We start from the raw sequence: 25,376 nt of genomic DNA, 5'->3' as shown, positions 1-25,376 counted from the left end.
GTTCAGAGACACGACACAAAGCACACTACTCCACGGCTATTTTAAACAGCCAGTTGTTCAGAGACACAACACAAAGCACACTACTCCACGGCTATTTTAAACAGCCAGTTGTTCAGAGACACGACACAAAGCACACTACTCCACGGCTATTTTAAACAGCCAGTTGTTCAGAGACACAACACAAAGCACAGTACTCCACGGCTATTTTAAACAGCCAGTTGTTCAGAGACACGACACAAAGCACAGTACTCCACGGCTATTTTAAACAGCCAGTTGTTCAGAGACACAACACAAAGCACACTACTCCACGGCTATTTTAAACAGCCAGTTGTTCAGAGACACAACACAAAGCACACTACTCCACGGCTATTTTAAACAGCCAGTTGTTCAGAGACACGACACAAAGCACACTACTCCACGGCTATTTTAAACAGCCAGTTGTTCAGAGACACAACACAAAGCACAGTACTCCACGGCTATTTTAAACAGCCAGTTGTTCAGAGACACGACACAAAGCACACTACTCCACGGCTATTTTAAACAGCCAGTTGTTCAGAGACACAACACAAAGCACACTACTCCACGGCTATTTTAAACAGCCAGTTGTTCAGAGACACGACACAAAGCACAGTACTCCACGGCTATTTTAAACAGCCAGTTGTTCAGAGACACAACACAAAGCACACTACTCCACGGCTATTTTAAAAATGACAAAGTTCTCATAAATGAGGAAAATTATGAAACACAATTCTATCCCGGTTATGGATTGTAACAATACAATTAAAAAAATAGCTTTTGTATATATCTTCACATATAACTAATTGGAACACACAAGCACTAATTCAACATGGTGAAGATAAAAACTATGTAAACAGAAGGCACAGTATGTGTGGATGGTGTGGTGTGTGTTTATTTTATATTTTATTTGTTATGTTTGGGAAAGTTGAGCGAGTGAGTAATGAAATGGTTGCATTTTCCAGAGCCAATGTATTGCTGTGAGCCGGGGTATGAGAGGGCTTTCAATGTTGTTCAGATGATGGATATACTTTTATAATGAACTATATGTCTTATTTATTTATTGTCCTATCATGGTGGAACAGTTTTAAAATAAATTATACATTTGATTTATTTATTGTCCGGAATGACATTTTTTAAATAAATTATATCTAATTGTTTATTTATGATCCTAATTTAATGTAATTTAATTTTTACTAAGGAGAAGTCCTAATGTAATGGTACGGTCCATAACCCTATACCCTAGACACCCACCTGAATGACCCAGATACTAAGGAGAAGTCCTAATGTAATGGTACGGTCCATAACCCTATACCCTAGACACCCACCTGAATGACCCAGATACTAAGAAGAATTCCTAATGTAATGGTACGGTCCATAACCCTATACCCTAGACACCCACCTGAATGACCCAGATACTAAGGAGAAGTCCTAATGTAATGGTACGGTCCATAACCCTATACCCTAGACACCCACCTGAATGACCCAGATACTAAGGAGAAGTCCTAATGTAATGGTACGGTCCATAACCCTATACCCTAGACACCCACCTGAATGACCCAGATACTAAGGAGAAGTCCTAATGTAATGGTACGGTCCATAACCCTATACCCTAGACACCCACCTGAATGACCCAGATACTAAGGAGAAGTCCTAATGTAATGGTACGGTCCATAACCCTATACCCTAGACACCCACCTGAATGACCCAGATACTAAGGAGAATTCCTAATGTAATGGTACGGTCCATAACCCTATACCCTAGACACCCACCTGAATGACCCAAATACTAAGGAGAAGTCCTAATGTAATGGTACGGTCCATAACCCTATACCCTAGACACCCACCTGAATGACCCAGATACTAAGGAGAAGTCCTAATGTAATGGTACGGTCCATAACCCTATAACCTAGACACCCACCTGAATGACCCAGATACTCAGGAGAAGTCCTAATGTAATGGTACGGTCCATAACCCTATACCCTAGACACCCACCTGAATGACCCAGATACTAAGTGGGAAGTCCTAATGTAATGGTACGGTCCATAACCCTATACCCTAGACACCCACCTGAATGACCCAGATACTAAAGAGAAGTCCTAATGTAATGGTACGGTCCATAACCCTATACCCTAGACACCCACCTGAATGACCCAGATACTAAGGAGAAGTCCCTAATGTAATGGTACGGTCCATAACCCTATACCCTAGACACCCACCTGAATGACCCAGATACTAAGGAGAAGTCCTAATGTAATGGTACGGTCCATAACCCTATACCCTAGACACCCACCTGAATGACCCAGATACTAAGGAGAAGTCCTAATGTAATGGTACGGTCCATAACCCTATACCCTAGACACCCACCTGAATGACCCAGATACTAAGGAGAAGTCCCTAATGTAATGGTACGGTCCATAACCCTATACCCTAGACACCCACCTGAACGACCCAGATACTAAGGAGAAGTCCTAATGTAATGGTACGGTCCATAACCCTATACCGTAGACACCCACCTGAATGACCCAGATACTAAGGAGAATTCCTAATGTAATGGTACGGTCCATAACCCTATACCCTAGACACCCACCTGAATGACCCAGATACTAAGGAGAAGTCCTAATGTAATGGTACGGTCCATAACCCTATACCCTAGACACCCACCTGAATGACCCAGATACTAAGGAGAAGTCCTGATGTAATGGTACGGTCCATGACCCTATACCCTAGACACCCACCTGAATGACCCAGATACTAAGGAGAAGTCCTAATGTAATGGTACGGTCCATAACCCTATACCCTAGACACCCACCTGAATGACCCAGATACTAAGGAGAAGTCCTAATGTAATGGTACGGTCCATAACCCTATACCCTAGACACCCACCTGAATGACCCAGATACTAAGGAGAAGTCCTAATGTAATGGTACGGTCCATAACCCTATACCCTAGACACCCACCTGAATGACCCAGATACTAAGGAGAAGTCCTAATGTAATGGTACGGTCCATAACCCTATACCCTAGACACCCACCTGAATGACCCAGATACTAAGGAGAAGTCCTAATGTAATGGTACGGTCCATAACCCTATACCCTAGACACCCACCTGAATGACCCAGATACTAAGTGGGAAGTCCCTAACTGAAATGTCAAATGTAAATGTTTTACTTAAAAATCTCATATTACTGTATTGATATTTTTAAAAATATTAATGTTAATGTCAGACATGTATCATTTGTTTTTTATTCAAAAATGTAGTTACTATTTTACAATTGAAACCATTAAAACCTTGCAGTATTAGTTATTTCTCTGAGAGTGAAGCAGATATTTAGCACTTAGCAAAAAACATTATTATTATTTGTCACTCTGAAATGAAACCATCAAGTCATAATTTTTAAGCAAATGCATGTCTGTCATTGAACAACCTCATGACACGGTTAGACAGTGAAAAAATATACCAATATCGTTCATAATTTCATTAAACAATAGAAGCTAATTTAACAACATTTTCTGAAAATGGATATATAGCATTTTGGAATTAATCTATTCTTATGTTCCCCCCTCTGTACCCAGAATAGATGAAATACTGAATGTTTGTCTCTGTTGTGTTGAAGCCCAATCAAGCAGGAGAGACCAGCCTCCCCTGTACCCAGCTGTGTGTCCATGAAGAGTGACGGGTCAATTGAACTACCTATAGAGTTTAGAGAGGGAGACTTTTCTACTAAACAAAGGTAAGAAGAACTCATGGGTCATGGTCAGGGAGGTAAACAACACTGTCTCTAGTCATTTCTCCTCTCCCATTTCTGTTTGTTGTTTTCATAATCCATAGGCAAATCGTTTTTTTCATTTTCATAGTCCTAAAATAAAATTAAACATTCCCTCCTTGTGTGTGTGTGTCCAATCCTTGGATGTTTGTCCACAGAAACCAACAGGAGAGATCAGAGTCAGAGATTCTCAGTGGCCAATCTTCCCTGAGTCATCAAACAGACCTGACCCCCATATTCAGTGTATGTGGTCCTGTTATGTACATTTGTTTTTGTTTACCTCAAGTAAAGTTCATCTGTCAATCATTAATTTGTGTTTTATTGAGAAAGCATTTATTCTCTTGCTTAACTTATTTACTTTACTTATTTCAGTTGCTTGAAGAAAATATTATCACATTTGTGAAGAACGAGCTGAAGAGGTACAAGATGATTCTGAGATCAGAACTCCCACAAGGCTTTGAGAGTCAGAAGCAGGAAGTGGTGGATGCTGAAGATGAGAAGCAGGAAGTGGTGGATGCTGAAGATGAGAAGCATGAGAGCAGTGCCAGAGAGGGGGCTCTGAAGATCACACTGCACGTCCTGAGGAAAATGAACCAGAAGGAGCTTGCTGACACACTGGAGAAAAGTAAGAGCTGTCTGCCTCATGTTGAATGATGTTTTATAACAAACATTAAAAGCTGAAGCTAAATTACAGGGAGAGCGAGAGTTTAAAAAACAAAAAATGAATCCTTGTTTTACCAGGCAAGTTGACTGAACACGTTCTCATTTACAGCAACAACCTGGGGAATAGTTACGGGGGTGAGCCAATCAGGTGATCGTGATAGTATAAGGGACAGATTAGGAATTTGAGAACATAAATAAAACCAATAATAATATAATCAATATAAATACACCAGTGTGTCATGAAAACACATTTATACAGGCAGTTATCAATTACTATTACATACAACTTTCTAACATAGTCCTACAATACTGTATTAAAACAGATGCATTAAAACAGACTAAATATTAATATTCCATGTGTTATTTCTTCATTCAGATGAACTTGCTGTGATTTGCCAACGTGAACTTAAATCTAATCTAAAGAAGAAGTTTCAATGTGTATTTGAGGGGATCGCTAAACAAGGAAACCCAACACTTCTCAATAAGATCTACACAGAGCTCTACATCACAGAGGGTGGAACAGGAGAGGTCAATAATGAACATGAGCTGAGACAGATTGAGACAACAACCAGGAAACAAGCAAGACCAGAGACTGCAATCAAATGTAACGACATCTTCAAACCCTTAACTGGACAAGACAAACTTATCAGAACTGTGTTGACAAAGGGAGTCGCTGGCATTGGAAAAACAGTCTCTGTGCAGAAGTTCATTCTGGACTGGGCTGAAGGAAAAGCAACTCAGGATGTTCAATTTGTATTTTCATTCCCTTTTCGAGAGCTGAATTTGATGAAAGAGAAACACACTTTGATTGAACTTCTCAATCACTTCTCAATGGAAACCAAAGAATCAAGAATCTCCAACTATGACAAGTACAATGTTCTGTTAATCTTTGATGGTCTGAATGAGTGCCAACTGCCCCTAGACTTCCAGAACAACAAGATCTGTTGTGACGTCACAGAGTCAACCTCAGTGGATGTTCTGCTGACAAATCTCATCAAGGGAAATCTGCTTCCCTCTGCTCTCCTCTGGATAACTACCCGACCTGCAGCAGCCAATCAGATCCCCCCTGAGTGTGTTGACCAGGTGACAGAGGTACGAGGGTTCAATGACCCACAGAAGGAGGAGTACTTCAGGAAGAGATTCAGTGATGAGGACCTGGCCAGCAGAATCATCTCACACATAAAGACATCAAGGAGCCTCCACATCATGTGCCACATTCCAGTCTTCTGTTGGATTTCTGCAACAGTCCTTGAAGACATAATGAAACATAAGAGAGAAGAGATGCCCAGTACTCTGACTGAGATGTACACACACCTTGTGGTGTTTCATACCATTAAGAAGAATGAAAAGTATCTTGGAAAAGAAGAGACAGGCCCAGACTGGAATAAAGAGAGCATTCTGTCACTGGGAAAACTGGCTTTTCAACAGCTTGTGAAGGGCAATCTGATTTTCTATGAAGAAGACCTGAAAGAGGCTGGCATTGATGTCAATGAAGCCTCAGTGTACTCAGGATTGTGCACACAGATCTTTAAAGAGGAATGTGGGCTGTACCAGGACAAGGTGTACTGCTTTGTGCATCTGAGCATTCAGGAGTTTCTGGCTGCTGTATATGTGTTCCTCTCATTCAGCAACAACAATGAGAATCTAATGGCCGAACCTCAAACAACATCTAGTAACGATTGTCTACTGAAGCCAGAAGTTACTTTCTACAAGAGTGCTGTGGATAAAGCCTTACAAAGTGAGACGGGAAACCTGGACCTTTTCCTCCGCTTCCTTCTGGGCCTCTCACTGCAGTCCAATCAGAAGCACTTACGAGGTCTACTGACAACGATAGGAAGCAGCTCACAGAGCCATGAAGAAACAGTCAAGTACATCAAGGAGAAGATCAGGGAGAATCCCTCTCCAGAGAGGTGCATCAATCTGTTCCACTGTCTGAATGAACTGAATGACCGTTCTCTAGTGGAGGAGATCCAAAGATACCTGAGATCAGGAAGTGTCTCCAGTGATGAACTCTCACCTTCACAGTGGTCAGCTCTGGTGTTTGTGTTGCTGACTTCAGAAAAGGAGCTGGATGTGTTTGACCTGAAGAAATACTCCAGATCAGAGGAAGGTCTTCTGAGGCTACTGCCAGTGGTCAAAGTCTCCAGAGCTGCTCTGTGAGTACATCAAATTACTTTTAAGTACTAATCAGCAGGATGAAATATTCAGTTTAGAGAAAAATGATTGAATAACATATTGAATCAGTACATTGCTGTTCACATTAGTATAATAAAATAACCATACAATTCTAGGAGACGGAAGATGATTCTACTGTATATGTTGTTTGAGAGAATGAACCAAATGCATCTGCAATTGTCCTTCTACACTACTGGTGTTAAATGAACAGTGTGTTTGTGAAATCATGATGATCTCTTTATCAGGCTGTCAGGCTGTGGAGTCACAGAGGAAGGCTGTGCTTCTCTGGTCTCAGCTCTGACGTCAAACCCCTCACACCTGAGAGAGCTGGATCTGAGTAACAATGACCTGAAGGATTCAGGAGTGAAGCTGCTCTCTGATGGACTGGGGAATCCCTACTGTAAACTGGAGACTCTGAGGTCAGTATTCCTGTAGTTGGTAAAACAAGAGTTCACCAGATCCACATGTGTTTACCAGTCACACATAGTCCACACCATATGTGTTTAGACAGTGAAGTTTACCGTATTAAATCTGGTGCTATGCTCCAGCATTTTGGATATGTGATACAGTGGCAAGGAAATTTGGTGAACCCTTTGGAATTACCTTGAGTTCTCCATAAATTGGTCATAAAATTTGATCTGAGTCACAACAACAGACAAACACAGTCTGCTTAAACTAATAACACAAACAATGATATGTATTCATGTCTTTATTGAACACACCGTGTAAACATTCACAGTGCAGGGTGGGAAAAGTATGTGAACCCTTGGATTTAACAACTGGTTGACCCTCCTTTGGCAGAAATAACCTCAACCAAACGTTTTCTGTAGTTGCAAATCAGTTTTGGACCATTCCTCTTTACAAACTGTTTCAGTTCAGCAATTTTCTTGGGATGTCTGTGTGAACCGGTCTCTCGAGGTCATGCCACAGCATGTCAGTCGTGTTGAGGTCAGGACTCTGACTGGGCCACTCCAGAAGGCTTATTTTATTCTGTTGAAGCCATTCTGTTGTTGATTTACTTCTGTGTTTTGGGTAGTTCTCCTGTTGCATCATCAAACTTCTGTTGAGCTTAAATTGGCTGACAGATAGCCGTACATTCTCCTGCAAAATGTCTCGATATACTTGGGAATTAATATACCTGTTGATGATATCAAACTGTCCAGGCCCTGAGGCAGCAAAGCAGCCCCAAACCATGACACTCCCTCCACAATACTTTACAGCTGGGATGAGGTTTTGATGTTGGTGTGCTGTGCCTTTTTTTTCTCCACACATATTGCTGTGTGTTCCTTCCAAACAACTCAATCTTTGTTTAATCTGTCCACAGAATATTTTGCCAATAGCGCTGTGGAACATCCAAGTGTTTGTGAAATTCAGACTTGCAGCCATGTTTTTTTTGGACAGCAGTGGCTTCTTCCGTGGTGTCCTCCCAGTAACACCATTCTTGTTTAGTGTTTTACGTATCGTAGACTGGTCAACAGAGATGTTAGCATGTTCCAGAGGTTTCTGTAAGTCTTTAGCTGACACTCTAGGATTCTTCTGAACCTCAGTGAACATTCTGCATTGTGCTCTTCCAGTCATCTTTGCAGGACGACCACTCCTAGGTAGCAACAGTGCTGAACTTTCTCCATTTTTAGACCATTTGTCTTACTGGACTGATGAACATCAAGGCTTTTAGAGATACTTTTGTAACCCTTTCCAGCTTTATGCAAGTCAACAATTCTTAATCTTAGGTCTTCTGAGATCTATTTTTTTTTCACCTTTATTTAACCAGGTAGGCAAGTTGAGAACAAGTTCTCATTTACAATTTCGACCTGGCCAAGATAAAGCAAAACAGTTCGACACATACAACGACACAGGGTTACACATGGAGTAAAACAAACATACAGTCAATAATATAGTATAAACAAGTCTATATACAATACTATATACAATGTGAGTCAATGAGGTGAGATAAGGGAGGTAAAGGCAAAAAAAGGCCATGGTGGCGAAGTAAATACAATATAGCAAGTAAAACACTGGAATGGTAGATTTGCAATGGAAGAATGTGCAAAGTAGAAATACAAAATAATGGGGTGCAAAGGAGCAAATTTAATTAATTAATTAAATACAGTAGGGAAAGAGGTAGTTGTTTGGGCTAAATTATGTACAGGTGCAGTAATCTGTGAGCTGCTCTGACAGTTGGTGCTTAAAGCTAGTGAGGGAGATAAGTGTTTCCAGTTTCAGAGATTTTTGTAGTTCGTTACAGTCATTTACCTAGCAGGGTCTTGTAGATGACATGGAGCCAGTGGGTTTGGCGACGAGTATGAAACGAGGGCCAGCCAACGAGAGCGTACAGGTCGCAATGGTGGGTAGTATACGGGGCTTTGGTGACAAAACGGATTGCACTGTGATAGGCTTCATCCAATTTGTTGAGTAGGGTATTGGAGGCTATTTTGTAAAGGACATCGCCAAAGTCGAGGATTGGTAGGATGGTCAGTTTTACAAGGGTATGTTTGGCTGCATGAGTGAAGGATGCTTTGTTGCGAAATAGGAAGCCAATTCTAGATTTAACTTTGGATTGGAGATGTTTGATATGGGTCTGGAAGGAGAGTTTACAGTCTAACCAGACACCTCAAATCAAATCAAAATCAAATCAAATTTATTTATATAGCCCTTCGTACATCAGCTGATATCTCAAAGTGCTGTACAGAAACCCAGCCTAAAACCCCAAACAGCAAACAATGCAGGTGTAAAAGCACGGTGGCTAGGAAAAACTCCCTAGAAAGGCCAAAACCTAGGAAGAAACCTAGAGAGGAACCGGGCTATGTGGGGTGGCCAGTCCTCTTCTGGCTGTGCCGGGTAGAGATTATAACAGAACATGACCAAGATGTTCAAATGTTCATAAATGACCAGCATGGTCGAATAATAATAAGGCAGAACAGTTGAAACTGGAGCAGCAGCAGTCAGGTGGAATGGGGACAGCAAGGAGCCATCATGTCAGGTAGTCCTGGGGCACTGTCCTAGGGCTCAGGTCCTCCGAGAGAGAGAGAAAGAAAGAGAGAATTAGAGAGAGCATATGTGGGGTGGCCAGTCCTCTTTTGGCTGTGCCGGGTGGAGATTATAACAGAACGTGGCCAAGATGTTCAAATGTTCATAAATGACTAGCATGGTTGAATAATAGTAAGGCAGAACAGTTGAAACTGGAGCAGGAGCATGGCCAGGTGGACTGGGGACAGCAAGGAGTCCTCATGTCTGGTAGTCCTGGGACATGGTCCTAGGGCCCAGGCCAGTTGAAACTGGAGCAGCAGCAGGCCAGGTGGACTGGGGACAGCAAGGAGTCATCATGTCAGGTAGTCCTGGGGCATGGTCCTAGGGCTCAGGTCCTCCGAGAGAGAGAAAGAAAGAGAGAAGGAGAGAATTAGAGAACGCACACTTAGATTCACACAGGACACCGAATAGGACAGGAGAAGTACTCCAGATATAACAAACTGACCCTAGCCCCCCAGACACAAACTACTGCAGCATAAATACTGGAGGCTGAGACAGGAGGGGTCAGGAGACACTGTGGCCCCATCCGAGGACACCCCGGACAGGGCCAAACAGGAAGGATATAACCCCACCCACTTTGCCAAAGCACAGCCCCCACACCACTAGAGGGATATCTTCAACCACCAACTTACCATCCTGAGACAAGGCCGAGTATAGCCCACAAAGATCTCCGCCACGGTACAACCCAAGGGGGGCAACCCAGACAGGCCGACCACAACAGTGAATCAACCCACCCAGGTGACGCACCCCCCAGGGACGGCACGAGAGAGCCCCAGCAAGCCAGTGACTCAGCCCCGTAACAGGGTTAGAGGCAGAGAATCCCAGTGGAAAGAGGGGAACCGGCCAGGCAGAGACAGCAAGGGCGGTTCGTTGCTCCAGAGCCTTTCCGTTCACCTTCCCACTCCTGGGCCAGACTACACTCAATCATATGACCCACTGAAGAGATGAGTCTTCAGTAAAGACTTAAAGGTTGAGACCGAGTTTGCGTCTCTGACATGGGTAGGCAGACCGTTCCATAAAAATGGAGCTCTATAGGAGAAAGCCCTGCCTCCAGCTGTTTGCTTAGAAATTCTAGGGACAATTAGGAGGCCTGCGTCTTGTGACCGTAGCGTACGTGTAGGTATGTACGGCAGGACCAAATCAGAGAGGTAGGTAGGAGCAAGCCCATGTAATGCTTTGTAGGTTAGCAGTAAAACCTTGAAATCAGCCCTTGCTTTGACAGGAAGCCAGTGTAGAGAGGCTAGCACTGGAGTAATATGATCAAATTTTTTGGTTCTAGTCAGGATTCTAGCAGCCGTATTTAGCACTAACTGAAGTTTATTTAGTGCTTTATCCGGGTAGCCGGAAAATAGAGCATTGCAGTAGTCTAACCTAGAAGTGACAAAAGCATGGATTAATTTTTCTGCATCATTTTTGGACAGAAAGTTTCTGATTTTTGCAATGTTACGTAGATGGAAAAAAGCTGTCCTCGAAATGGTCTTGATATGTTCTTCAAAAGAGAGATCAGGGTCCAGAGTAACGCCGAGGTCCTTCACAGTTTTATTTGAGACGACTGTACAACCATTAAGATTAATTGTCAGATTCAACAGAAGATCTCTTTGTTTCTTGGGACCTAGAACAAGCATCTCTGTTTTGTCCGAGTTTAATAGTAGAAAGTTTGCAGCCATCCACTTCCTTATGTCTGAAACACATGCTTCTAGCGAGGGCAATTTTGGGGCTTCACCATGTTTCATTGAAATGTACAGCTGTGTGTCATCCGCATAGCAGTGAAAGTTTACATTATGTTTTCGAATAACATCCCCAAGAGGTAAAATATATAGTGAAAACAATAGTGGTCCTAAAACAGAACCTTGAGGAACACCGAAATGTACAGTTGATTTGTCAGAGGACAAACCATTCACAGAGACAAACTGATATCTTTCCGACAGATAAGACCTAAACCAGGCCAGTATTTGTAGTTGTCCACGTATTCTAAGTCAGAGCCGTCAGAGTAGTGATGTTGGACAGGCGGGCAGGTGCAAGTAGCGAACGGTTGAAGAGCATGCATTTAGTTTTACTTGTATTTAAGAGCAATTGGAGGCCACGGAAGGAGAGTTGTATGGCATTGAAGCTTGCCTGGAGGGTTGTTAACACAGTGTCCAAAGAAGGGCCAGAAGTATACAGAATGGTGTCGGCTGCGTAGAGGTGGATCAGAGACTCACCAGCAGCAAGAGCGACCTCATTGATATATACAGAGAAGAGAGTCGGTCCAAGAATTTAACCCTGTGGCACCCCCATAGAGACTGGCAGAGGTCCGGACAGCAGACCCTCCGATTTGACACACTGAACACTATCAGAGAAGTAGTTGGTGAACCAGGCGAGGCAATCATTTGAGAAACCAAGGCTGTCGAGTCTGCCGATGAGGATGTGGTGATTGACAGAGTCGAAAGCCTTGGCCAGATCAATGAATACGGCTCCACAGTAATGTTTCTTAACGATGGCGGTTAAGATATCGTTTAGGACCTTGAGCGTGGCTGAGGTGCACCCATGACCAGCTCTGAAACCAGATTGCATAGCGGAGAAGGTATGATGGGATTCAAAATGGTCGGGAATCTGTTTGTTGACTTGGCTTTCGAAGACCTTAGAAAAGGTAGGGTAGGATAGATATAGGTCTGTAGCAGTTTGGGTCAAGAGTGTCCCCCCCTTTGAAGAGGGGGATGACCGCAGCTGCTTTCCAATCTTTGGGAATCTCAGACGACACGAAAGAGAGGTTGAACAGGCTTGTTGCAATAATTTCGGCCGATCATTTTAGACAGCAAGGGTCCAGATTGTCGAGCCCGGCTGATTTGTAGGGGTCCAGATTTTGCAGCTCTTTCAGAACATCAGCTGAACGGATTTGGGAGAAGGAGAAATGGGGAAGGCTTGGGCGAGTTGCTGTGGGGGGTGCAGTGCTGTTGACCGGGGTAGGAGTAGCCAGGTGGAAAGCATGGCCAGCCGTAGATTTGTTTATTTTTTTTTGTTCGAGGTATGATTCACATCAGGCAATGTTTCTTGTGAATAGCAAACTCAAATTTTGTGTGTTTATTATAGGTCAGGGAACCTCTAACCAATGTCTCCAATCTCATCTCATTGATTGGACTCTAGGTTAGCTGACTCCTGACACCAATTACCTTTCAGAGAAGTCATTAGCCTCGGGGTTCACATACTTTTTCCATGCTACACTGTGAATGTTTCAATTATGTATTCAATATAAACAAGAAAAATAAAATAATTAGTTTACTTTACCAAGTAAGTTGACTGAGAACACATGGTCATTTACAGGGGAGAGGAGGGGGATGAATGAGCAAATTGTAAACTGGGGATTATTAGGTGACCATGATGGTTTGAGGGCCAGATTGGGAATTTAGCCAGGACACGGGGGTTAACACCCCTACTCTTACGACAAGTGCCATGGGATCTTTTAATGACCTCAGAGAGTCAGGACACCCGTTTAATGTCCCATCCAAAAGACAGCACCCTACACAGGGCAATGTCCCCAATTCACTACCCTGGGGCCTTGGGATATTTTTTAGACCAGAGGAAAGAGTGCCTCCAACACCACTTCCAGCAGCATCTGGTCTCCCATCCAGGGACTGACCAGGACCAACCCTGCTGAGCTTCAGAAACAAACCCGCAGTGGTATACAGGGTGGTATGGTGCTGGCACACTGTGTTTGTCCGTTGTTGTGAACTAGATGAAGATCAGATCAAATGTTATGACCAGTTGATGCAGAAATCCAGGTATTTCCAAAGGGTTCACACACTTTGTCTTGCCACTGTATTTTATATTTGGCGACTGTAGATGTTACCTTTTATTTGAGTGTGATGGTGAGAGGGGAGCATGTTTTTCTTACCTTGTATTTGAGTGAGATGGTGAGAGGGGAGCATGTTTTTCTTACCTTTTATTTGAGTGTGATGGTGAGAGGGGAGCATGTTTTTCTTACCTTTTATTTGAGTGTAATGGTGAGAGGGGAGCATGTTTTTCTTGCCTTTTATTTGAGTGTGATGGTGAGAGGGGAGCATGTTTTTCTTACCTTGTATTTGAGTGAGATGGTGAGAGGGGAGCATGTTTTTCTTACCTTTTATTTGAGTGTAATGGTGAGAGGGGAGCATGTTTTTCTTGCCTTTTATTTGAGTGTGATGGTGAGAGGGGAGCATGTTTTTCTTACCTTGTATTTGAGTGAGATGGTGAGAGGGGAGCATGTTTTTCTTACCTTTTATTTGAGTGTGATGGTGAGAGGGGAGCATGTTTTTCTTACCTTGTATTTGAGTGTGATGGTGAGAGGGGAGCATGTTTTTCTTACCTTGTATTTGAGTGTGATGGTGAGAGGGGAGCTTGTTTTTCTTACCTTTTATTTGAGTGTAATGGTGAGAGGGGAGCATGTTTTTCTTACCTTGTATTTGAGTGTGATGGTGAGAGGGGAGCATGTTTTTCTTACCTTTTATTTGAGTGTGATGGTGAGAGGGGAGCATGTTTTTCTTACCTTTTATTTGAGTGTAATGGTGAGAGGTGAGCATGTTTTTCTTACCTTTTATTTGAGTGTGATGGTGAGAGGGGAGCATGTTTTTCTTACCTTTTATTTTAGTGTAATGGTGAGAGGGGAGCATGTTTTTCTTACCTTTTATTTGAGTGTGATGGTGAGAGGTGAGCATGTTTTTCTTGCCTTTTATTTGAGTGTAATGGTGAGAGGTGAGCATGTTTTTCTTACCTTTTATTTGAGTGTGTGGTGATGGTGAGAGGGAGCATGTTTTCTTGCCTTTTATTTGAGTGTGATGGTGAGAGGGGAGCATGTTTTTCTTACCTTTTATTTGAGTGTAATGGTGAGAGGGGAGCATGTTTTTCTTACCTTTTATTTGAGTGTGATGGTGAGAGGGAAGCATGTTTTTCTTGCCTTTTATTTGAGTGTAATGGTGAGAGGGGAGCATGTTTTTCTTGCCTTTTATTTGAGTGTAATGGTGAGAGGTGAGCATGTTTTTCTTACCTTTTATTTGAGTGTGATGGTGAGAGGGGAGCATGTTTTTCTTACCTTGTATTTGAGTGTAATGGTGAGAGGGGCATGTTTTTCATGTTTTTCTTACCTTTTATTTGAGTGTGATGGTGAGAGGGGAGCATGTTTTTCTTACCTTGTATTTGAGTGTAATGGTGAGAGGGGAGCATGTTTTTCTTACCTTTTATTTGAGTGTAATGGTGAGAGGGGAGCATGTTTTTCTTACCTTTTATTTGAGTGTGATGGTGAGAGGTGAGCATGTTTTTCTTGCCTTTTATTTGAGTGTAATGGTGAGAGGTGAGCATGTTTTTCTTACCTTTTATTTGAGTGTGATGGTGAGAGGGGAGCATGTTTTTCTTGCCTTTTATTTGAGTGTGATGGTGAGAGGGGAGCATGTTTTTCTTACCTTGTATTTGAGTGTAATGGTGAGAGGGGAGCATGTTTTTCTTACCTTTTATTTGAGTGTGATGGTGAGAGGTGAGCATGTTTTTCTTGCCTTTTATTTGAGTGTAATGGTGAGAGGTGAGCATGTTTTTCTTACCTTTTATTTGAGTGTGATGGTGAGAGGGGAGCATGTTTTTCTTGCCTTTTATTTGAGTGTGATGGTGAGAGGGGAGCATGTTTTTCTTACCTTGTATTTGAGTGTAATGGTGAGAGGGGAGCATGTTTTTCTTACCTTTTATTTGAGTGTAATGGTGAGAGGGGAGCATGTTTTTCTTACCTTTTATTTGAGTGTAATGGTGAGAGGGGAGCATGTTTTTCTTACCTTTTATTTGAGTGTAATGGTGAGAGGGGAGCATGTTTTTCTTACCTTTTATTTGAGTGTAATGGTGAGAGGGGAGCATGTTTTTCTTACCTTTTATTTGAGTGTAATGGTGAGAGGGGAGCATGTCTTTCTTACCTTTTATTTGAGTGTAATGGTGAGAGGGGAGCATGTTTTTCTTACCTTTTATTTGAGTGTAATGGTGAGAGGGGAGCATGTCTTTCTTACCTTTTATTTGAGTGTAATGGTGAGAGGGGAGCATGTTTTCTTACCTTTTATTTGAGTGTAATGGTGAGAGGGGAGCATGTTTTTCTTACCTTTTATTTGAGTGTAATGGTGAGAGGGGAGCATGTTTTTCTTACCTTTTATTTGAGTGTAATGGTGAGAGGGGAGCATGTTTTTCTTACCTTTTATTTGAGTGTAATGGTGAGAGGGGAGCATGTTTTTCTTACCTTGTATTTGAGTGTAATGGTGAGAGGGGAGCATGTTTTTCTTACCTTTTATTTGAGTGTAATGGTGAGAGGGGAGCATGTTTTTCTTACCTTGTATTTGAGTGTGATGGTGAGAGGGGAGCATGTTTTTCTTACCTTTTATTTGAGTGTAATGGTGAGAGGGGAGCATGTTTTTCTTACCTTTTATTTGAGTGTAATGGTGAGAGGGGAGCATGTTTTTCTTACCTTGTATTTGAGTGTAATGGTGAGAGGGGAGCATGTTTTTCTTACCTTTTATTTGAGTGTAATGGTGAGAGGGGAGCATGTTTTTCTTACCTTTTATTTGAGTGTGATGGTGAGAGGGGAGCATGTTTTTCTTACCTTGTATTTGAGTGTAATGGTGAGAGGGGAGCATGTTTTTCTTACCTTGTATTTGAGTGTAATGGTGAGAGGGGAGCATGTTTTTCTTACCTTTTATTTGAGTGTAATGGTGAGAGGGGAGCATGTTTTTCTTACCTTTTATTTGAGTGTAATGGTGAGAGGGGAGCATGTTTTTCTTACCTTTTATTTGAGTGTAATGGTGAGAGGGGAGCATGTTTTCTTACCTTGTATTTGAGTGTAATGGTGAGAGGGGAGCATGTTTTTCTTACCTTTTATTTGAGTGTAATGGTGAGAGGGGAGCATGTTTTTCTTACCTTTTATTTGAGTGTAATGGTGAGAGGGGAGCATGTCTTTCTTACCTTTTATTTGAGTGTGATGGTGAGAGGGGAGCATGTTTTTCTTACCTTTTATTTGAGTGTAATGGTGAGAGGGGAGCATGTTTTTCTTACCTTTTATTTGAGTGTAATGGTGAGAGGGGAGCATGTCTTTCTTACCTTTTATTTGAGTGTAATGGTGAGAGGGGAGCATGTTTTTCTTACCTTTTATTTGAGTGTAATGGTGAGAGGGGAGCATGTTTTTCTTACCTTTTATTTGAGTGTAATGGTGAGAGGGGAGCATGTTTTCTTACCTTTTATTTGAGTGTAATGGTGAGAGGGGAGCATGTTTTTCTTACCTTTTATTTGAGTGTAATGGTGAGAGGGGAGCATGTTTTTCTTACCTTGTATTTGAGTGTGATGGTGAGAGGGGAGCATGTTTTTCTTACCTTTTATTTGAGTGTAATGGTGAGAGGGGAGCATGTTTTTCTTACCTTTTATTTGAGTGTAATGGTGAGAGGGGAGCATGTTTTTCTTGTAGCCTCTGTAACTTTCTCACTCATTGTTATTCAAGATTCATTCATGATTTTTCATAATCATGCCATAATCAGGATTAATTTAGTACTGTTTAGAAACATGTTATTTATTAACTTAGAAAGAAAATTACTCCAGTCTTCATTGACCATTCAGTTACTATTGGGCAAGATGTAACTCCAAACACAACCAAAAAGTGCTTTCATATCTAAACGAGAAACAGATGTGTATGAAAATACCCTAAAATAGAAGGTGACATTATATTCTGTCACCTGATATGAAACATTTGATCTCAAATTGAAAATCCTGGAGTATCGAGCCAAATTTTAAATGTTATCTTCACTGTCAAATGGATGTGGTGTCACTTCCTCCAAAGTCGGCTCCTCTCCTTGTTCGGGCGGCGTTTGGCGATTGATGTCACCGGCTTTCTAGCCGTCGTGACATCGCGGCTCCATTTTTCATATATCTATTTGTTTTGTCTTGTTCCATACACACCTGGTTGTCATTCCCTAATCACACTGAACGTATTTAGTCCTCTGTTCCCCTCCATGTCTTTGTGTGATGTTGTTTTATGTTATGTGGGTATTTGCCTCGCGCCAGACTTTTGTTCATGTTCCGTGTTTTGGGCACGTTTGCTGTACTTATGTGCTTTCCTTTTGGAATGGAAATAAAGTGTGCCTGTTACGGAGGGTTTAGCTGGTTTAGCTGGTGGGCCTTTACTTGGCTCATCGCACTCTACCGACTCTTGTGGCGGGCCAGGTGCTTGTAGGCTGACCCCGGATGCCATTTGAACTGTGTTTCCTCTGACACATTGGTGTGGCTGTCTTCTGGCTTAGCTGGCGGGTGTTAAGGAGTACGGTTAGGCCGGTCATATATCGGAGGATGTATGAGTCCACCTTTACCTCTCCCGAGCCCGTTAGGGACCTGCAGCGAAAAGCCAAGATTGAAAAAGGGGGAAATATAAATACAATTATTTGACTCTTTGCAGGCTGTCACGCTGTCAAGTCACAGAGGAAGGCTGTGCTTCTCTCGTCTCAGCTCTGAGGTCAAATCCCTCACACCTGAGAGAGCTGGACCTGAGCTACAATCACCCAGGAGACTCAGGAGTCAGACTGCTCTCTGCTGGACTGGAGGATCCAAACTGCAGACTGGAGAAACTCAAGTATGTAGAGGGTTTATGTCAATGATCATATCAGACATGTTTGAGTTATCAAGCTAGTTGAGACAAACATTCTTACCAACCCTTGGACAAAGTTATATGGTGACTGTGTGTGTGTGTGTGTTTGAGTTTGTGAGTTCACGTGTATCATTCATTAACTGTCTGTTCCTCTACTTACCGCTACAGTATGGAACATGGTGGAGAGTACACAATGAATCCTGGGCTTAGAAAATGTGAGTGTTGACTGCTGTGAGGAATATGACTAAGAATAAGTCTTAAGTCATTACTTACTTGGTCATATTAAATATCAGCTGTAGTTCTACAGAATCAGAAGTCAGGGACACCAACATTTAGAAAGAGCTGTTTTGACAATGTGTGTGTCTGTGCATGTGTGTATCACTGATCCCTCCGGTATTGTTGCTCTTTCCATGCACCAGTTTGGGATGTCTACGTCACCGGCCTCTAGGAACTGAACTGTGTCATTACGCACACCTGGTCTCCATTTCCTCACTGATTTATGTCTGTATAAATGTGCCCTTTGGTTCACCATTTATTGTTGCAATGTCTGTTGTGCCTGTGAGTACCTGTGCTTGTGTTGTTTTGACTTTCGTGCCGCTTTGATGTGCATATATGATTACGGGCCTCATTGTGAGCTCTTGTTTATGGGTCTCGTCCCGTGGTGTATCATTGTGAGCTCTTGTTTACGGGTCTTGTCCTGTGGTGTATCATTGTGAGCTCTTGTTTACGGGTCTTGTCCTGTGGTGTATCATTGTGAGCTCTTGTTTACGGGTCTTGTCCTGTGGTGTATCATTGTGAGCTCTTGTTTACGGGTCTTGTCCTGTGGTGTATCATTGTGAGCTCTTGTTTACAGGTCTTGTCCTGTGGTGTATCATTGTGAGCTCTTGTTTACGGGTCTTGTCCTGTGGTGTATCATTGTGAGCTCTTGTTTACGGGTCTTGTCCTGTGGTGTATCATTGTGAGCTCTTGTTTACGGGTCTTGTCCTGTGGTGTATCATTGTGAGCTCTTGTTTACGGGTCTTGTCCTGTGGTGTATCATTGTGAGCTCTTGTTTACGGGTCTTGTCCTGTGGTGTATCATTGTGAGCTCTTGTTTACGGGTCTTGTCCTGTGGTGTATCATTGTGAGCTCTTGTTTACGGGTCTTGTCCTGTGGTGTATCATTGTGAGCTCTTGTTTACGGGTCTTGTCCTGTGGTGTATCATTGTGAGCTCTTGTTTACGGGTCTTGTCCTGTGGTGTATCATTGTGAGCTCTTGTTTACGGGTCTTGTCCTGTGGTGTATCATTGTGAGCTCTTGTTTACGGGTCTCGTCCTCTGTATTTATTTGAAGTACTCTTCGCTCTTTTGTTTGGGTTCAACCCTGTGTTTTGTATATGTGTTTGTTTGGGTTCAACCCTGTGTTTTGTATACGTGTTTGTTTGGGTTCAACCCTGTGTTTTGTATACGTGTTTGTTTGGGTTCAACCCTGTGTTTTGTATACGTGTTTGGGTTCAACCCTGTGTTTTGTATATGTGTTTGTTTGGGTTCAACCCTGTGTTTTGTATACGTGTTTGTTTGGGTTCAACCCTGTGTTTTGTATACGTGTTTGTTTGGGTTCAACCCTGTGTTTTGTATATGTGTTTGTTTGGGTTCAACCCTGTGTTTTGTATATGTGTTTGTTTGGGTTCAACCCTGTGTTTTGTATTTGTGTTTGTTTGGGTTCAACCCTGTGTTTTGTATATGTGTTTGTTTGGGTTCAACCCTGTGTTTTGTATACGTGTTTGTTTGGTCTTCGTCCCTGTGCCTTTACATGGCACGCTGTAATTTGGGTCAATATAAACCCTTATTACGCATCCCTGCGCCTGTCTCCCAATCCTTCACACAACGTGACAGTGTGTGGCGTGTTCATGTTACATTAGAAATGTGTGTGTGTGTGTTCATGCATGCATACAGGTGTGTGTGTGTGTGTGTCTCTGTGTGTGTTACATTAATGGGAATGAGAGTTTTTTATATTACCACACAGTATAATATATGATCATTCAACAAGTCTCACGTTACCTTAACTTCTCCTTTTGATACCTAGAAACATCTATATTAAATTAATTAGTGAAAAGTAAGTTAACATTCTAATGTGAATGATGATGATTTCTAATATTGTGTCTGGTTTCATCCATCAGATGCCTGTGATCTCACTCTGGACCCAAACACAGTAAACAGACACCTCTCTCTGTCTGAGGAGAACAGAAAGGTGACATGTACGAGAGAGGAGCAGCCGTACCCTAATCACTCAGAGAGATTTGAGGTCTGGCCACAGGTGCTGTGTAGAGAGGGTCTGACTGGGCGCTGTTACTGGGAGGTAGAGATGAGTGGGAGAGGTGCTGATATAGGAGTGACATATAATGGAATCAGAAGGAGAGGAGGGGGTAATGACTGTGGGCTTGGATACAATGACAGGTCCTGGAGTCTGTTCTGCTATGACAACAGTTATAGAGCCTGGCATAATCACAATCTCACTATCATAGACGTCCCGTCCTCCAGCTCCCACAGAGTAGGAGTGTATCTGGACTGGCCAGCCGGCACTCTGTCCTTCTACAGAGTCTCCTCTGACACACTGACCCACCTGTACACATTCTACACCACATTCACTGAGCCCCTCTATCCAGGGTTTAGTGTTTGTGATGACTCCTCAGTGTCCCTGTGTCAGGTGGTCCCTGTGTCAAACACAACATGATGTTTCACTCTAATCCTGGTCCTGTTCAGTCAGACACACTGGAGCAACAATGTAGAATATCTCTCTAGTGTGTAAACGTGTGATTGTAAATATTCATGAATAAACAACATTGACGTTGACAGACATTGTCAACTAGGGTCAGTCATTAATAGAATGAATCACCACACTGTGTTGTAAAAACTGTTTTCATTTACAAACTATTTGTCTTGTTGTTATTGGGCTTCTTGGTGTTTGTACATATTGTTTTCTGTTGAATGTTTATTTGTCAAATTCTTGACGCAACAATCTTGTTTCTGTATCAACTCAATTCCACTGAATGAAATGTACATGTGACAGATGTGACTAATAAAGTTAATCTAATAAAGTTAACAAACCAGATGAAAGAAGAGAAGTGTAAATGTTTTAATATTGATCAGAATATGACAGTACAGTAATAGATGGAAGAAGAGGGGTGTAAATGTTTTAATATTGATCAGAAGATGACAGTACAGTAAATGGAGTACAGTAATAGATGGAAGAAGAGAGGTGTAAATGTTTTATTATTGATCAGAATATGACAGTACAGTAATAGATGGAAGAAGAGAGGTGGAAATGTTTTAATATTGATCACAATATGACAGTACAGTAAATGGAGTACAGTAATAGGGGTTGTGTTCAGTACATAGAAATGGGACTCATTCAGTTGAAGAGGAAGCTGTTATGAAAACACACACAGACCTTAACAGTGTAAAATGTCAACTTCAATGGGGTCGTAGCTGTATTGAAGTGATGTGTTTTTAGTGAATCTCCTTTACCATCTCTGGCACAACACCCTCTGTGAGGTCAGAAACATTCAGGGGAAATGGAAAGAGATCCTGTGATGTGATTTCCTCTTTTGTATAGGGATTCCTTTTAAGCCTGCTAGGTTACTGGTTGTCTACAATGACGACTCCTGCGTAAGCTCACACCCTTGTGACGTTGCAGCAAGCAGCTTCAGGAAGTGATACTGTGCATTCAGTATTCACATTATAATATGCACTATTCTGTCATTATAATATGCACCATTCTGTCATTATATTATCCACTATTCTGTCATTATAATATGCACTATTCTGTCATTATAATATCCACTATTCTGTCATTATAATATCCACTATTCTGTCATTATAACATGCACTATTCTGTCATTATAATATGCACTATTCTGTCATTATAATATCCACTATTCTGTCATTATAATATGCACTATTCTGTCATCATAATATCCACTATTCTGTCATTATAATATCCACTACATTATAATATCCACTATTCTGTCATTATAATATCCACTATTCTGTCATTATAATATCCACTATTCTGTCATTATAATATGCACTATTCTGTCATTATAATATGCACTATTCTGTCATTATAATATCCACTATTCTGTCATTATAATATGCACTATTCTGTCATTATAATATCCACTATTCTGTCAGTATAATATGCACTATTCTGTCATTATAATATCCACTATTCTGTCATTATAATATGCACTATTCTGTCATTATAATATCCACTATTCTGTCATTATAATATCCACTATTCTGTCATTATAATATCCACTATTCTGTCATTATAATATCCACTATTCTGTCAGTATAATATCCACTATTCTGTCATTATAATATCCACTATTCTGTCATTATAATATCCACTATTCTGTCATTATAATATCCACTTCTGTCATTATAATATCCACTATTCTGTCATTATAATATCCACTATTCTGTCATTATAATATACACTATTCTGTCATTATAATATGCACTATTCTGTCATTATAATATGCACTATTCTGTCATTATAATATCCACTATTCTGTCATTATAATATGCACTATTCTGTCATCATAATATCCACTATTCTGTCATTATAATATCCACTACATTATAATATCCACTATTCTGTCATTATAATATCCACTATTCTGTCATTATAATATCCACTATTCTGTCATTATAATATGCACTATTCTGTCATTATAATATGCACTATTCTGTCATTATAATATCCACTATTCTGTCATTATAATATGCACTATTCTGTCATTATAATATCCACTATTCTGTCATTATAATATCCACTATTCTGTCAGTATAATATCCACTATTCTGTCATTATAATATCCACTATTCTGTCATTATAATATCCACTATTCTGTCATTATAATATTCACTTCTGTCATTATAATATCCACTATTCTGTCATTATAATATCCACTATTCTGTCATTATAATATACACTATTCTGTCATTATAATATCCACTATTCTGTCATTATAATATACACTATTCTGTCATTATAATATGCACTATTCTGTCATTATAATATGCACTATTCTGTCATTATAATATGCACTATTCTGTCATTATAATATCCACTATTCTGTCATTATAATATCCACTATTCTGTCATTATAATATCCACTATTCTGTCATTATAATATCCACTACATTATAATATCCACTATTCTGTCATTATAATATCCACTATTCTGTCATTATAATATCCACTACATTATAATATCCACTATTCTGTCATTATAATATCCACTATTCTGTCATTATAATATCCACTATTCTGTCATTATAATATCCACTATTCTGTCATTATAATATCCACTATTCTGTCATTATAATATCCACTATTCTGTCATTATAATATCCACTATTCTGTCATTATAATATCCACTATTCTGTCATTATAATATCCACTATTCTGTCATTATAATATCCACTACATTATAATATCCACTATTCTGTCATTATAATATGCACTATTCTGTCATTATAATATCCACTATTCTGTCATTATAATATGCACTATTCTGTCACTATAGTATCCACTATTCTGTCATTATAATATGCACTATTCTGTCATTATAATATCCACTATTCTGTCATTATAATATCCACTATTCTGTCATTATAATATCCACTATTCTGTCATTATAATATCCACTATTCTGTCATTATAATATCCACTATTCTGTCATTATAATATCCACTATTCTGTCATTATAATATCCACTATTCTGTCATTATAATATCCACTATTCTGTCATTATAATATACACTATTCTGTCATTATAATATTCTGTCATAATATGCACTATTCTGTCATTATAATATGCACTATTCTGTCATTATAATATGCACTATTCTGTCATTATAATATCCACTATTCTGTCATTATAATATCCACTATTCTGTCATTATAATATCCACTATTCTGTCATTATAATATCCACTACATTATAATATCCACTATTCTGTCATTATAATATCCACTATTCTGTCATTATAATATCCACTACCACTATTCTGTCATTATAATATCCACTATTCTGTCATTATAATATCCACTATTCTGTCATTATAATATCCACTATTCTGTCATTATAATATCCACTATTCTGTCATTATAATATCCACTATTCTGTCATTATAATATCCACTATTCTGTCATTATAATCATTATAATATCCACTATTCTGTCATTATAATATCCACTATTCTGTCATTATAATATCCACTATTCTGTCATTATAATATCCACTATTCTGTCATTATAATATCCACTATTCTGTCATTATAATATCCACTACATTATAATATCCACTATTCTGTCATTATAATATCCACTATTCTGTCATTATAATATCCACTATTCTGTCATTATAATATCCACTATTCTGTCATTATAACATCCACTATTCTGTCATTATAATATCCACTACATTATAATATCCACTATTCTGTCATTATAATATCCACTATTCTGTCATTATAATATCCACTATTCTGTCATTATAATATCCACTATTCTGTCATTATAATATCCACTATTCTGTCATTATAATATCCACTATTCTGTCATTATAATATCCACTATTCTGTCATTATAATATCCACTATACTGTCATTATAATATCTACTATTCTGTCATTATAATATCCACTATTCTGTCATTATAATATCCACTATTCTGTCATTATATAATATGCCATATGCACTATTCTGTCATTATAATATCCACTATTCTGTCATTATAATATGCACTATTCTGTCATTATAATATCCACTATTCTGTCATTATAATATGCACTATTCTGTCATTATAATATCCACTATTCTGTCATTATAATATCCACTATTCTGTCATTATAATATCCACTATTCTGTCATTATAATATCCACTATTCTGTCATTATAATATCCACTATTCTGTCATTATAATATCCACTATTCTGTCATTATAATATCCACTATTCTGTCATTATAATATCCACTATTCTGTCATTATAATATCCACTATTCTGTCATTATAATATCCACTATTCTGTCATTATAATATCCACTATTCTGTCATTATAATATCCACTATTCTGTC

The 25,376-nt window shown here is 40.0% G+C and overlaps 1 protein-coding gene and 1 long non-coding RNA gene across 2 annotated transcripts in view; one reads left to right on the top strand and one right to left on the bottom strand.

Moving 5' to 3' along the window:
- The window catches only part of LOC118380914 (NLR family CARD domain-containing protein 3-like), a 55,356-nt gene extending 33,999 nt beyond the window's left edge, over positions 1 to 21,357 (top strand). The window contains exons 3-10 of the mRNA XM_052519926.1: positions 3,631 to 3,747; positions 3,939 to 4,023; positions 4,153 to 4,405; positions 4,820 to 6,599; positions 6,864 to 7,037; positions 18,062 to 18,235; positions 18,419 to 18,465; positions 20,407 to 21,357. Of these exons, the coding sequence (XP_052375886.1) occupies positions 3,631 to 3,747; positions 3,939 to 4,023; positions 4,153 to 4,405; positions 4,820 to 6,599; positions 6,864 to 7,037; positions 18,062 to 18,235; positions 18,419 to 18,465; positions 20,407 to 20,960 (3,184 nt within the window). The 3' untranslated portion in view covers positions 20,961 to 21,357. The remainder of the gene's footprint in view (positions 1 to 3,630; positions 3,748 to 3,938; positions 4,024 to 4,152; positions 4,406 to 4,819; positions 6,600 to 6,863; positions 7,038 to 18,061; positions 18,236 to 18,418; positions 18,466 to 20,406) is intronic.
- Positions 13,626 to 17,062, bottom strand: LOC127930320 (uncharacterized). The gene is made up of 6 exons (XR_008137962.1): positions 16,944 to 17,062; positions 16,226 to 16,315; positions 15,956 to 16,135; positions 14,057 to 14,146; positions 13,742 to 14,011; positions 13,626 to 13,696 (listed from the first exon to the last, which is right to left on the bottom strand). It is a non-coding gene; the product is annotated as an uncharacterized LOC127930320 (long non-coding RNA).
- Positions 21,358 to 25,376: the final 4,019 nt, after the last annotated feature.

This window comes from Oncorhynchus keta, chromosome 5 (assembly GCF_023373465.1).
Source record: "Oncorhynchus keta strain PuntledgeMale-10-30-2019 chromosome 5, Oket_V2, whole genome shotgun sequence".
In the NCBI taxonomy this organism is placed as follows: domain Eukaryota; kingdom Metazoa; phylum Chordata; class Actinopteri; order Salmoniformes; family Salmonidae; genus Oncorhynchus; species Oncorhynchus keta.
Note: the sequence above shows the minus strand (reverse complement) of the source record. Positions and strands in the feature narration are given on the sequence as shown.